The 13,394-nt window shown below is 45.7% G+C and overlaps 2 protein-coding genes across 52 annotated transcripts in view; both read left to right on the top strand.

Annotated features, from left to right (window-relative positions):
- The window catches only part of UBAP2L (ubiquitin associated protein 2 like), a 44,021-nt gene extending 36,641 nt beyond the window's left edge, over positions 1 to 7,380 (top strand). For 8 of the 50 annotated variants that reach the window (XM_042254519.2, XM_042254569.2, XM_042254556.2 and 5 more), the window contains 4 exons: positions 4,001 to 4,068; positions 5,093 to 5,290; positions 5,701 to 5,751; positions 6,601 to 7,238. In XM_042254519.2, coding sequence (XP_042110453.1) covers positions 4,001 to 4,068; positions 5,093 to 5,290; positions 5,701 to 5,751; positions 6,601 to 6,696 — 413 coding nt within the window. In that variant the 3' untranslated portion in view covers positions 6,697 to 7,238. Of the gene's footprint in view, positions 1 to 567; positions 974 to 4,000; positions 4,069 to 5,092; positions 5,291 to 5,700; positions 7,239 to 7,265 lie in introns of those variants that run through there. The other 42 variants (XM_060414331.1, XM_060414339.1, XM_060414335.1 and 39 more) reach the window with 8 other exon arrangements.
- Positions 7,381 to 8,463: 1,083 nt separating this feature from the next.
- On the top strand, positions 8,464 to 11,078 carry HAX1 (HCLS1 associated protein X-1). Of its 2 annotated transcripts, none has more exons than XM_042254637.1 (7): positions 8,464 to 8,584; positions 9,106 to 9,410; positions 9,549 to 9,736; positions 10,164 to 10,215; positions 10,339 to 10,445; positions 10,575 to 10,665; positions 10,814 to 11,078. In XM_042254637.1, the coding sequence occupies exons 1-7, from the start codon at positions 8,532 to 8,534 to the stop codon at positions 10,897 to 10,899; spliced, it is 882 nt and encodes a 293-aa protein (XP_042110571.1). In that variant the 5' UTR covers positions 8,464 to 8,531; the 3' UTR covers positions 10,900 to 11,078. The 2 variants fall into 2 exon arrangements, with proteins under 2 accessions (XP_042110571.1, XP_004002604.1); XM_004002555.5 differs by having other exon boundaries at positions 9,106 to 9,368.
- Positions 11,079 to 13,394: the final 2,316 nt, after the last annotated feature.

Below are 13,394 nucleotides of genomic sequence, written 5' to 3' on the forward strand. Positions count from 1 at the left end.
GGTTTCACAGTGGTTTGGATGGAGCTGCATCTGTGTTCTTCACCCTTGTATGGGCTCCAGATGGTTAAACTTGTCCAAGGTGTTTTCAATAACTGGGAAGCTGAGCTGAGAAAGAGCTCAGTAGGTCTGGAAACTATCAGTCATGTGGAGCTTTGAACTCTGTTGTATGACTTACAGTGGGTTGAGATTTAAAGAAATCCTGAGATAAGTCACTGAGATTAAATAGTTAATACCCAGACTCCTTGCGGCTAGGGACCCCTCTATCTGAGCAGGTCAGCCCCAGTCCTTGGTAGGGAGGTTTACAAGCTCTTGTCTTGGAGTGGCCCTATTACAGGAATTTAGATTTAGGTCTTAGCTGGACCAGAGTCAAGAATTTTAAGAGGTAGATGATTGGTAATATAAGAAGGTGGCATTACCGGATTTTGGAAATCCCAGCTTTTTCCCTAAGATTTCAGAAACCTATACCCTTTGAGAACCCCCAGTTCCCAACCCCGCAAAGGGCTCTTGTCATCCCATTCCTCATCAAGCTCTAAATTCATTTATTTTTATGTATTTGATTCCTTTTAGGAAGAAAATATCCACCCCCTTACAAGCATTTCTGGACGGCAGAGAGCTAATTTGGCCCAAGGCTGGGGGCTGTGTTTTGTGTGTGTGTATAAATTTGCACTGAAGTCTTGTTTCAGAAACCAGACCACTGAGGAGAGCCTGCTGAGCTGTGGCCATGGCCTGCGTGGCTTGGGGGAATGAGTTGGTGGATACCTTCTGGGCTTTTGAACTTGCCCTTGCCTCATTTCCCTCTCCCCCATGTGTGTCTGACCCTGTCTTACCCATTTCGAATTCAAGCGGTGCAGCACCTCCTCCGAAGCATCAATGCACACACCTGCTGTTGCTTTTGATTTCTGGAAGGCATGTAGTTTAAACTTGTAACAAAATATTTGTAGTCTTCAATAAACTGTGGTATTTCTTTAGCTAACTCTGGCGTTCTTTCCGTGCATGTCTTTCTGGACACTAGGAGCCAATGTTGTGCTATGGGTGGAGGGTGGCCTTTTCAGTCAAACCCCAGCATAGTCAAAGAACCATTAACTTTTCAGTATGGTGAATCTATTAAGGTGGGGGAGGGGAAGTGGCCTCAGTCCTCAGCCTGTTGATTAGCTGGTAAAGAAAGCTATTTGTAGAAAACTCCCCATTCTCCATGCTGCTTATAGCTCTTCACTTTACAGTTTAGATCGTCCCCTTGTCTCTGACATAAGCAGAGAGGAAAGGACAGAAAAGTTAGTGTCATGTCATTGTGAAAGGCTAAGGAGATGGTGTTCAGAACTGTTGTTATGAAAGTATCTTCCAGGTTTAGTACCCACATCTGCTTCCCAGAGGCCACATGGCTGGCTGAGATCTGATGAAGTCTTGCGTGACCAGCTAGTTGATGACTCGGGCTATGGAAGCTCTTCTAGCCTGGAACATTGTTCTTAGAGTCCCTTGATGGCTTTTTAGGGATTGTGGATTATTAGTCAATTCGCACTTGTTGGGTTACGGAAATTCTCATCCCCTCTTAATGCCCTTCATTCAGAGGGTTAACTTGGACAGTGAGAACTCCGTCCTTGGTTAATTGGAAACCCAGATATTTGACCACCTTTGTATTTGTTCCCAGCTCTCTGAAGTAATTTTGTCTTTTGAGTGTGCCCAGCCTTTTCAGGGGTTGCCAGGCTGGGAGAGGTTTCTTCTTGTTTCTCCTCCCCGCCATCCACATTGTGTTTTTGTATGATCATCACTGCTTGGGAGTGTGGATTAACCAGGGGATGTTGACTGTTGGAAGGAAAGCAAAACTCTGTAGTCTGAGATTTCTAATTGATGAACAGTAGGTAGGGAAATGAATGCCTATTTTCTAGGGTCTCAAATGCTTACACTGAGGCCATTTAGGGCTACTACACTCTTATTTTTTTCTGCATCTCCAGTTGTTTGAACCAGTAGCCCAATCAAGTCTTCTAGACTAGAAGCTGTTTTTGAGCCAGTCCAGCCTCTAGAAAGAATGAGACCATTTAAGTGCACATTGGAACTAAATTCCTTCCTACCACTAGACTTGAGAACAGCCATTTCTCCCATTCTGTATGGGATGACCAAGGGGTGTTGGCAAGCTGTTTGAAGCTTCACTGTAAAGGTCATTGTCTCTTCTGGTTTCCTGTCCATTACACCTTACTCTGAACCCTTCCACACAGACCTCCTTGTTAGCTTAGCTTTTTCCATAAATGAGCTCCTGTTCTTAAAGTTATGCCTGTTAGCAGTGATTTGCCAAATGGGCACCTGAGAGCTAAAAAAGGAAGGGGAAAAAACTACCTGATTAGTTCCTACTTTGTCCCCTTTTACTCCAGTGCCATTAAAATGTAGAGTTGATACTTTGAAGATGGGGAAGTATTTTCTCATGCTTGGTTTCTGTTGCTGTTTAGTTGCTAAGTCGTGTCTGACTCTTTTGCGATCCCACGGACTGTAGCCCGTCAGGCTCCTTTGTCCATGGCATCTCCATGGACAGAATACTGGAGTGGGTTGCCATTTCCTCTTCCTGGGTATCTTCCCGACCCAGGGACTAAACCGGCATCTCCTGCATTGGCAGGCAGGTTCTTTATCACTGAGCCATTAGTGGCTCTAATTCGTTTCTTTTCCTAGTTTGTGTTTGTTCCTCCCTGAAACTGTCTGGACTTACGGGAGGGTTTTCCAGGGTAAACGCCACTTCTATTGGGAAGATTCTAAAGTGGCTGTCCAAGGTGGGCTTAGCTTTTGAAGGCTGCCTTGGTCTAGGGAGGACTTGGATTTCGGCGTTTGAATGGAGATTGCTATGGAATTGTGGGTAAATGGAGGATTCCTCACTTGTGACTCCATCAGTGTGTGTGTGTGTGTGTGCGTGTGCATGCGTGGGCGTGACTCCGTCAGTTTAGTTCTAAAAAACTCATCAAAGTGCTCCTAACAGCAGAGGAAAATCCAAAGACCCAGCCTGAAGCACAATGTTTTTCTGAAGTCTCGTTTTATCTCTCTGAGATTTAACAGATCTTTAGAAAACAAGCTTTAAATTCCTAGTAAAATTTCAGTTACTTTTTTCTTCAATATTTGCATACAGTTTCGCTAGTAAGATGCTGGGTTATTTTACCTGATGGCTTTTTTTCCTGTTCTTACTGCCACCATACCCTGGGAGGTACAGTATGTGTATTTCAGTTTAAGGAGTACAGGTTAAAATGGGGAATTGTACTGTTTTGGTTTCCATAAAATCATAATGGTGGTAGGCAGTTTTTCAATAGGAAACACAAAAGTTGCTGGAGTATGGATTAGAGCTTCTACCCCATGGAAAAGCTGAAATTGTAAACTAGAATGACAGTTGGATTTTGTGTTCCGCCTAGGCTATAAGAGCCTAACCCTGTCTACCCTCTCTCCTCTCCACACTTAGGCTTAAATTGAGTAAATGGAAATTTGCTCTTTAAATCCTAAGTATGTAGCCTGGTAGTACCAAGACAATAGGGAAGCTGGACCAAGTAAACTGAGGCTCTGAGAATGAAAGTGCTTTTGGGGGTTGAACTGAACTGCTCCTTCAGTACTTTCCTTATGCTGTGGAGGCATGAATTTTGAGCCCACTTAGCAGCAAGACTGCAGAACTGAGTGGAGTTTGGGCTGACAGATTTGAAAAGGACATGAAAAGTTTAATACAGTCCTGTTGGGCTTTGGCACAGAGAGTTTTGAAAGCCATAGGCTAGTGAAGTTTGGCTATATTCCCTGGTGCTCCCAAAAACACCACACCTCACTCTCACATAAACGATATACATCGGAAAGGGCAAGAGAAACCCTTAGGGAACCTTTTTGTGTCATGAGCTCTTATTCCTCAGGACTGACATGAAGTTGGAAAAACAGACCAAAATTCCCTTGCAGTGCTATCGCTAGAAAAGCCACATACATCATCATTTCCCAGGGATGGGGCCAGGCAGTTAGCTGAGCTAATCCTCCTGTCTGTTTCCTCCTCCCCCAGGTGTGTCAGTCACCTCCAGTAATACAGGCGTGCCAGATATCTCGGGTTCTGTGTACTCCAAAACCCAGGTAGGTGCCTGGCTCTGGATAGAACTGGAAAGAGATGGACATCGAGGAGGTGGAGTTGCAGGGATTTCCCTGGCTGTCCGGTGGTTAGGACTTGGCACTTTCCTTGCCATGGGCTTGGGTTCAATCCCTGGTAGGGGAACTAAGATCCCACAAGCCATATGGCCAAAGGGCGGGAAAATACAGTGAACAAGAACAGTCCTCTTAAGAGAGGTATCAGGAAACCCATTCTACTAGAAAGTGAGTGAGTTCTTGAAGTTTAAAGTTAGCCCTCTTGGAAAAAAACAAGAAAAATGTTACAGGAAGGTGAAGTGTGGTAAATTGTTGTGATGTCATGTCGTTTACTGCAAGTTTTCCTGGCCCTTTACTTACTCCCAACCTTTTCATAAGTTTCTCAGAGACTAGATACAGAATGAAAGGAAACTAGTCTTGCCATTCTTTGTAAGTCTGTAACAGAGTGGGAAAGGATACAACACAGCTCAGTAATTAAAGCGAGGCATCCAGATTATGCACAGATTAGTATTGTGTTGCTCCCACACACACACACCATAAAGAATTAAAAGTTCCAGGTAAAGTGTTAGGAGTTGTGGTGGAGTGCTTCATAACCAAGACCATTAACACTCAAGATACCTCAGTGTGTATTCATTTTCTTTTTAATATCCAACAAGTTCTAATTTTCACCCAACTCCAGAGGTTGTGCTAATAGTAGTCAACATATTTCACTGTGTTCATGAATGATGTTAGATTTCACAAAGTGATTTCACATCTGTCCTCTTATTTGGTCCTTACAAGTGAGGGGTTAATAGCATCCCTGATTCATGTAAGAGAAAACAGGCTGAGAGACTTTTCCAGGATCACACAGCTATTAAAGACCGAACTGAGGCTGAGACCTGACTATCTGACTTCAGGTGCAGCTTTCCTCTGTGACACCATGCTGCTCTCTCAGGGTGGGGGATCTTAGATTCAGAAATTCCAAGGAGGAGTTTGCTGATCCTTTCACTCTCTCTCCTCCTCTTCTCCTGGATAGCAGTCCTTTGAGAAACAAGGTTTTCATTCCGGTACTCCTGCTGCCTCCTTCAACTTGCCTTCAGCCCTAGGAAGTGGGGGGCCCATCAATCCGGCCACAGCTGCTGCCTACCCACCTGCCCCCTTCATGCACATCCTGACTCCCCATCAGCAGCCGCACTCCCAGATCCTTCACCATCACCTGCAGCAGGATGGCCAGGTAATAGCCCTTCCCCCTCTTTCCTTTCCCTTCCTCTTCCTTCCTATCCCTAAAACTACCTCCCCTTTCCTTTTCTTACCCTTCCTCACCGCCACCTTCACCCCGCCCTCCCCAGCGCCAGCCATGGGCACACAGCACATACAGACACAGCGCACATAACACGAGTGGCCGGCAAAGGGTGCGTCAGAGGAGGGCCAGACGGCAGCCTCACCCCCGATGCCGTTGGCGCCTCTCTCCTCCACCTCTTCCCATAGCACAGTTGCCCTCATCCCATCAGGCCTGGCTCACGCCTCCCTCTTAACCTCCCCAGCCTTCCCCCTTCCCTGACAGTACAGCTTTCCCTTCTAATGGTGGAGTTCTATTGTCAAAGTTTGTCCCTTTATTTTCCATATATCCTGGTTCTGCCTCAGCTACCATATTTGCAGATGATTCTCTGTTGCCAGCGCCAGCAGGAGGAGCAGGTAATGAAACTGAATGATGATATGCTTGAACCCACTCCTTTTCAGTCCCCATTTCACCTCCACAGTCTCAGGGAACTTGAAGAGAAGAGATTGCACAGTCACAAGTCGGGATACACAAACACAAACACCTTGCTGAGCTCTCTGGCCTCCCATTCCTCTCTTGTCCTCCCCTCCTCAATGCTCTCTTTTTCTTTCTACCCTTCCCTGACTTTTGAAACACTTGGTTACTGGAATGGAAAGGATTCTTGGAACAGCATCTGGAGCCTGGGGCCTCAGACTCTCTTATCTTCCCTGAAATAGGCTCGCAGATGTGAAGGGTGATAGGGCTGGGGAACCCTGGGGTGGTGCAAGTGACCTCTCCCCCTTCCTCATAGGTGGTTTGAGAAGCTAGAGTAAGGACTTCCTTGCTCTCAACTACAGATACCCAAATTGAGGCATTTATAGGGATCAATGAAAGTGAAATCACCTTGTGATTACCCATCTCCAAGAGGCCATAATTCTCTCTAGAGAATAGCCTTCTGGAACAGGAGAGGATGGGTTTGAGGGTGGGGGGAGGTGGAATTGAAAATGAGTAGAACTGATTCACTATCTTGTCTCCAAAAGTATCCTGCACTCTTTTCATCTTTCCCTTATTTAAAGTTTATAGCTGCTTTTTTATTTGTCAGAGGTGCTCTTAACTGCCGTATAAACCAAATTTCTGACGGTTGAGAAGCAAGCTTCAGAGTAGTTTCTAAGCCAGGGGAATGGGAGAGTAAAACAATTTCTAAATCTCCACTTGAAGATGTCATAAGTTTGTCCCACTAACTCGACATCTTTTTCCTCCCCATTCACCCTCCCATTCCCCTGCAGACGGGCAGCGGGCAACGTAGCCAGACCAGCTCCATCCCGCAGAAGCCCCAGACCAACAAGTCTGCCTACAACAGCTACAGCTGGGGGGCCAACTGAGGCCCCGATCCTCTTCTCCCGGTCCCATCTTCTGAGAGGGCTTCTCAGCCTGGCAACTATGGAAACAGCATCAAAGAGAGAAAAGAATGTGGGGGGCTTCCGCTACCCCCCACCCCCAGCGGCCCACCCCATGCCTCAGCTTCATGTCTGTCCCATTCCCATACCATCCCCACTCTGTTGTATGTATTATAGGATTTGTATTTTCTCCTTTTTTTTTTCTTCCTTTCCTCTCTTCCTCCTCCCTTGCATTCAAGATTATGAAACTTTGCTGTGGGCCCTGCCCTCTCTTCTCCTCCTCCTGTTCACCCTGGTGGTGTGTGGGTGAGGTGGGGAGGGGGGACCCCCAAATATATATCAGCCCAACAGCCCTAAGTCTCCTCCTTTATTATTAGGAAACAAAACAACAACAAAAAATGGCGTCATGAATATGAACAGCATTGTCAGATGAATTAGTTGAAGTGGTTTTTTTTTTTTTGTACTGTGTCCTCAAATTTAATGGATTAATGTGTCTTGTATATATAAAAAGAAAACCTCTACCTTCAGCCTCTGCCCATTCTTGCTCCGTCTAGGATGTCCTCAGTCTCGTCGATGACCAGCTTGGTGAATAAATATTACTGTACCAACTGGGCCTTCTCTAGCAGGCCCCGAAGGCGGTGGAATAAAAACGAAATCTTCGCCCTTTAAGAACTCCTCTGACCTTAATGTGCTGCCCTTGAGGGGATTCCCTCGCCCTCCCTCAAAAATTTCACAGTGGTGCCTGTAAAGAATCATTGCAAATGTTCATTTCCGTCATCTGTAGCAGATTGTAGGCAGTGAAGGGAGTGGGATAGCTGATACTGGGTGGAAAGGGAGAGGATTAACCAAGAACTGAAAGAAATCGCTTTGTATTGATAGAATCAAAGTTTAATTTAGATGGGTCCGTGCAAATGAACTGGAAAGAAATGAGTGCGAAATATGCACTGTTGGCTAGCAAAACTGAAGCAGTAGATCTTGCTGTTTGAGTGTTTTCATTTCACATAGCTAATATCCACACCCTTGAAGAGGAGGAGGCTGGAGCAAGGCCAGGTTTGGGAAGGAGGTGAGGGCACAGAGAGGGGGAGAGGCTTTGAAAGTCACTGATAGGCAAAAGGGGACACTTACACCTCCAAATTCTTCCTTCCCAAAACTTGACTAGATTTCCCTTGCGCTCTCACAAAGTTTATTCTGATGGTTGCAGAGCCTACGTTGGCAAACTACTTAATAGCTGGAGAGATGAAGTTAAATCCATGCATTCCTGTGTCTTTTACTCTGGGGATGTCATTATTAAAGTAGAAGGAGCTTGATACATTTTGTCCATTCCTCTAATACTAGACTTAAGTCAGGCGAGAAACAAACGATGAAAGAAGGGAGCGGGTGGGTTTAAGGCAGAACACTGGTCCGTGGGTGTGGTGAGTCTGCAATGAGGAAGGGTCTGGGTCCGGTTAATTTCTGTGGGTGGAGTGCCCTCTGGCGGCTGTCTCCAGTGCCATCAAGCGTCAAACCCTCGAAACCCTACTGGAGTGGGTTGGTCGGCCTAAAGAATTGGCTTAGAGGGCAAGTGTTCGTTGGGAAATAAAAACTCAGTACGCCCGCTCCCTTCACAGGAAGCAGGTGGGGGCAAAAGTGAAAGCCTTTAGAATTTGATAGGATCGCCCGCCCCGCCCCTCAGCGACGTCCGGCTTACGGTTGTTTTACGACAGTGTGCGATCGCATGCTTGCTTTCCGGCAGCGTGGTCTGACGCTTCGCTCAATTTCCGACAGCGTAGCTCTGGCTGCTACCCGCTGTGGGCTTCAAAGGTTCGAGTCCCACTACGGGAATGAGCCTTTTTGACCTCTTTCGGGGCTTTTTCGGCTTTTCTGGACCTCGGAGGTGAGAGCGGATTCCGGCCAGACACGGAGGGGCGGGAGTACTCGGAGGGGAGCTTGACCCTGGACACCCTATTTTTGGAAAAACATCCTTTTCTACCCTCCTAAAACTCCTGCGGGGAAAAAAAGGTCAACACTGAACACTCACCCCCCGACAGTAACCAGGGCGGTCGCTAAGAGAAGAAACAGCCGCTTAAGCTTTTCTCCAGTTTAGGGTGATGTAACAGGGGACCGGGTGGGGAAGACAATGGGCTCTGGAGTCGAGGACAAGTGAGCAAGACCTTGGGGGAGGGCAGGGGCTGGGAAACACTTAAGAAAAGCCGCAGGGAAGCGCTGGGGGCGGGGCGGGGTGGGGTGGGGCACCAGGTGAGGACTGACGTTGATGAAGCAAAACAAACCCGATGGCCAGTCCTCTACCCTCACTCCAGGCCCTCAGATCCCAACTCTTGTCCTACTCGTCGAGTCTTAGCTGATGCTATGGTTTAAGTGCTGAAATTTTGGTGGCTAATCTGCCTCCACCCCTAGCCACAGAGATCCCTTTTTTGGAGGAATGACTCGCGATGAAGACGAAGATGATGAGGAAGAGGAAGAAGAAGGAGTCACGTGGGGCCGTGGGAACTCGAGGTTTGAGGGTCCCCAGCCCCCTGAGGAATTTAGCTTTGGCTTCAGCTTCAGCCCGGGAGGAGGAATGCGTTTCCACGATAACTTCGGCTTTGATGACCTAGTACGGGATTTCAACAACATCTTCAGCGAGATGGGGGCCTGGACCTTGCCTTCCCGCCCTCCTGGTGTGTGGATGCTCCTGGGGAAGAACCTGTGGTTTCTACTGGGTCGGTGGGTGAAAAAAAAAGACTTGCAGAGAGTAGTTGGGGGTGTTGGGAAGTGTGAGAAAGCTGATGATTTCAAGGAGATTTAAAAGAGCCCAAGTCCTTTCCTACTCCCAGCATCCACCTGCCACCTTTCTGCAGAACTTCCAGGTCCTGAGTCAGAGACACCTGGTGAGAGACGGCAGGAAGGACAGACGCTTCGGGACTCAATGCTTAAGTATCCAGATAGTCACCAGCCCAAGATCTTTGGTGGGGGCTTGGAGAGTGATGCAAGATCTGAATCCCCCAAACCAGCACCAGACTGGGGCCCCCAGAGACCTTTTCATAGGGTGAGTACATCTGGGCCTGAAGTGGGAGCTGTGGAGAAGACTGCAAAGACTGGAAACCTTGCTGGAATCTAACAGACTTGGGTTGTATTTGTCTGTTTTCTATATTAAGCTTTGTGTAGGATTTTCTTTGGGAGGAAATGGGAGTTCTGCTTTTTGTTAAAAATTACTGTAGACGATGCTTGGAGAAAGCAGAAATGTTTGAAGGAGGACAGAAAAGTGTCAGTTCAGGAATGCTTTTTTGGTAGAGAAATACATGAATCAGGTAGGAAGGAGGGGGAGTGAGTAAAGAAAGCCATCCTGCTGGGATCATTTCTCCTGAAAAAAAAAAAAAAAAGTAGTTTTGGAACTTGGAAATAGGCTGGGTTCTGGGGCCCCTCAAACTTCAGATTGAAAGGTGTCATTTGACCTACTTTGGCTTCTTCTACAGTTCGATGATACGTGGCCTGTGACCCCCCACTCTAGAGCCAGAGAAGACAATGGTAAGTCTGGAGGGAGAGGACATTTACCAGCCCTTTGGTGTCCCTCCCTGAAATTTCTGTCTGCCACATTTGTCCCCTTCTTCGCTTTGGACTCTTTCTTGTTTCCTTTCTGTGCCCTTCTAGATCTTGATTCCCAGGTTTCTCAGGAGGGTCTTGGCCCAGTTCTGCAGCCCCAACCCAAAACCTATTTCAAGAGTGTCTCTGTGACCAAGATCACTAAGCCAGATGGGGTGAGTTGGGAGAGATGGGTAAAGGCAGCTGTGACCAGAGAATGTTCTGGAAAGGGGGACTATGTAAAGAAACAAGTGAACCCACCTTTAGTGATGTTAGGGATATGGTGGGGGGACTTCTTCTTGTAGACTATAGAGGAGCGCCGGACTGTGGTGGACAGCGAGGGCCGGAAAGAGACCACAGTAACCCATCAAGAGGCAGGCGGCAGTCCTAGAGATGGTAAGTGAAGAGTATAAATCAAAGGGATCCATCTCTTAGTTCCATGGGAAAGGGAAACTGTTGCTCTCCTACCATTAAACATTGCTGCCCTCCTTTGCCTCTTTCCAGTCTCCTTCATTTAGCCTGTGTGTATCACTCTTTCCCTTAGGTCCAGAATCACCAACACCTCCATCCTTGGATGATTCCTCTTCCATCCTGGATTTGTTCCTAGGACGTTGGTTCCGGTCCCGGTAGCCTTGTTAATTAATCACAGAGACCTTTAGATTCTTTCCACTTCCCACCCTTTGCTTGGTATTAATGGGCTTAGTTGTCTTCCTGCCACCTCAGGACCTTGGGTGTGTGGAACAGTGAATTGAAGGTCTGTCAGTGTGTCAGTCACCCAAACTGACCAATAAAACCTTTATTTATGCTAATTCTTTGGTCTTGGTTTTGTCGTGGCTATTCCACTTTCTCACAGTATCCAGGGCTTCCCAAATTAACTTGGCCCACAAAAGATTAGCTCTTTGCTTTACTTGCAAAACTGATTCTGATAAGTAAGGACCAGGTACCTTTAGGAAATGATTTTCCTTGTTAATAAATAACTAGTGATAGTTCCAGGGAAATTTCCACATGCAGATGCATCAGGTTTTAAAAAACAATGTATGTAAGCATAGGGGAAAAAATGCTTCCCTGTGTGTGAAATTACTGTGATTGGATGGTTCAGAGAAAATAAACTAGCAAAGCATTATTAGTCATTTTAACAAGTGGTACTGGAAAAGCTGGACAGCTGCATACAAAACAAGTAGATTAGAACTTTCCATTACATCAGATAGAAAAATAAAAAGATGCAAATGTAAGACATGGAGCCATAAGACTTCTGGAAGAGAACATAGGCAAAACATTCTCTGACATAAATTGTAGCAATATTTTCTTGGATTAGTCTCCCAAGGCAAGAATAAATGGAGCCTAATTAAACTTAAAAGCTTTTGCACAGCAAAAGAAACCAATAGAACAAGAAGACAACCTATGGAATGAGAGAAAGTACTTGCAGGTGATATGACTGACAAGGGGTTAGTAACTAAAATATATGAAGAGCTCATAGAACTCATAAAAAAATCCAGTCAGGACTTCCCCAGTGGTCCAGTGGTTAAGACTTCATGCTCCTGATGCATGGGGCATTGGTTTGACCCCTAATTGGGGAACTAAGATTCTACATGCTGTGTGCCCCATCCTCCCGCAAAAAAACAAACAAAAAAATCCTATCAAAAATGGACAGAAGACGTGAACAGATATTTTTCCAAAGAGGACATGTGGATGGCTAACAGACACATGAAAAGATGCTTAACATAGCTAATTATTAGGGGCTTTCCTGGTAGCTCAGCTGGTAAAGAATCCACCTGCAATATGGGAGACCCCACTTTAATTCCTTGGTTGGGAAGATCTGATGCAGAAGGGATAGGCTACCAACTCCAGTATCTTGGCCTGGAGAATTCCATGGACTATAGCCCGTGGGGTCACAAAGAGTCGGACATTATTAGACTCTTTAGCTAATGATTATAGAAATGAAAATCAAAATCACAATGAGGTATCAATTCACATCTGTCCGAATGACTCATCAAGTCTACAAATAACAAGTGTTTGAGAAGATGGTGTTGGAGAAGACTCTTGAGAGTCCCTTGGACTGCAAGGAGATTCAACCAGTCCATCTTAAAGGAGATCAGTCCTGGGTGTTCATTGGAAGCACTGATGTTGAAGCTGAAACTCCAATACTTTGGCCACCTCATGCGAAGAGCTGACTCATTGGAAAAGACCCTGATGCTGGGAAAGATTGAGGGCCAGAGAACGGGACGACAGAGGATGAGATAGTTGGATGGCATCACCAACACAATGGACGTGGGTTTGGGTGAACTCCGGGAGTTGGTGATGGACAGGGAGGCCTGGTGTTCTGCAGTTCATGGGGTCGCAAAGAGTCGGACATGACTGAGCGAGTGAACCGAACTGAGGATGTGGGAAAAAGGGAACTCGCACTGTTGATGGGGATGTAAACTGATGAACCAACTATGGAAAACAATATGAAAATTCCTTAAACTAAAAATAGAGCTACCATATGATTCAGCAATTCCATTCCTGGGTATATATCAGGAAAGAATCAAAACAATAATTTGAAAAGGTACGTGTACCCCAATATTTATAGCGGAAGCATTTATAATAACTAAGACATGGAGGCAACCTAAATGTCCACTGACAATTGGATTAAAATGATGTGTGTGTGTGTTTGTGTATTTATATGTATGCATATGCTAGGTCACTTCAGTTGTGACCCACTGTTTGTAATGGGTCCTGTGGGCCTCCAGGATCCTCTGTCCATGGGATTCTCATATACAATGGAATATTACTTGGGCATAAAAAAAGAATGAAATAATGTCATTTGCAGCAACATGGATGGTCGTAGTGATTATCATACTAAGTGAAGTAAGCCAGGCAGAAGAAGACAAATACCATATGATATTGCTTATGTTTGAAATCCAAAAAAAAGATACAAATGAATTTATATACAAAACAAAAATAAACCCACAGACATAGAAATCACTTATGATTACCAAAGGGGGGATGTGGGGGAGGGATAAATTAGGAGTTTGAGATTAACATACATACACTACTGTATAAAAAGTAGATAACCAAGCACCTACTGTTTAGCACAGGGAACCATACTTTATTTTGTAAAAACCTATAAGGTAAAAGAATCTGAA

Source organism: Ovis aries, chromosome 1 (genome assembly GCF_016772045.2).
Source record: "Ovis aries strain OAR_USU_Benz2616 breed Rambouillet chromosome 1, ARS-UI_Ramb_v3.0, whole genome shotgun sequence".
NCBI lineage: Eukaryota > Metazoa > Chordata > Mammalia > Artiodactyla > Bovidae > Ovis > Ovis aries.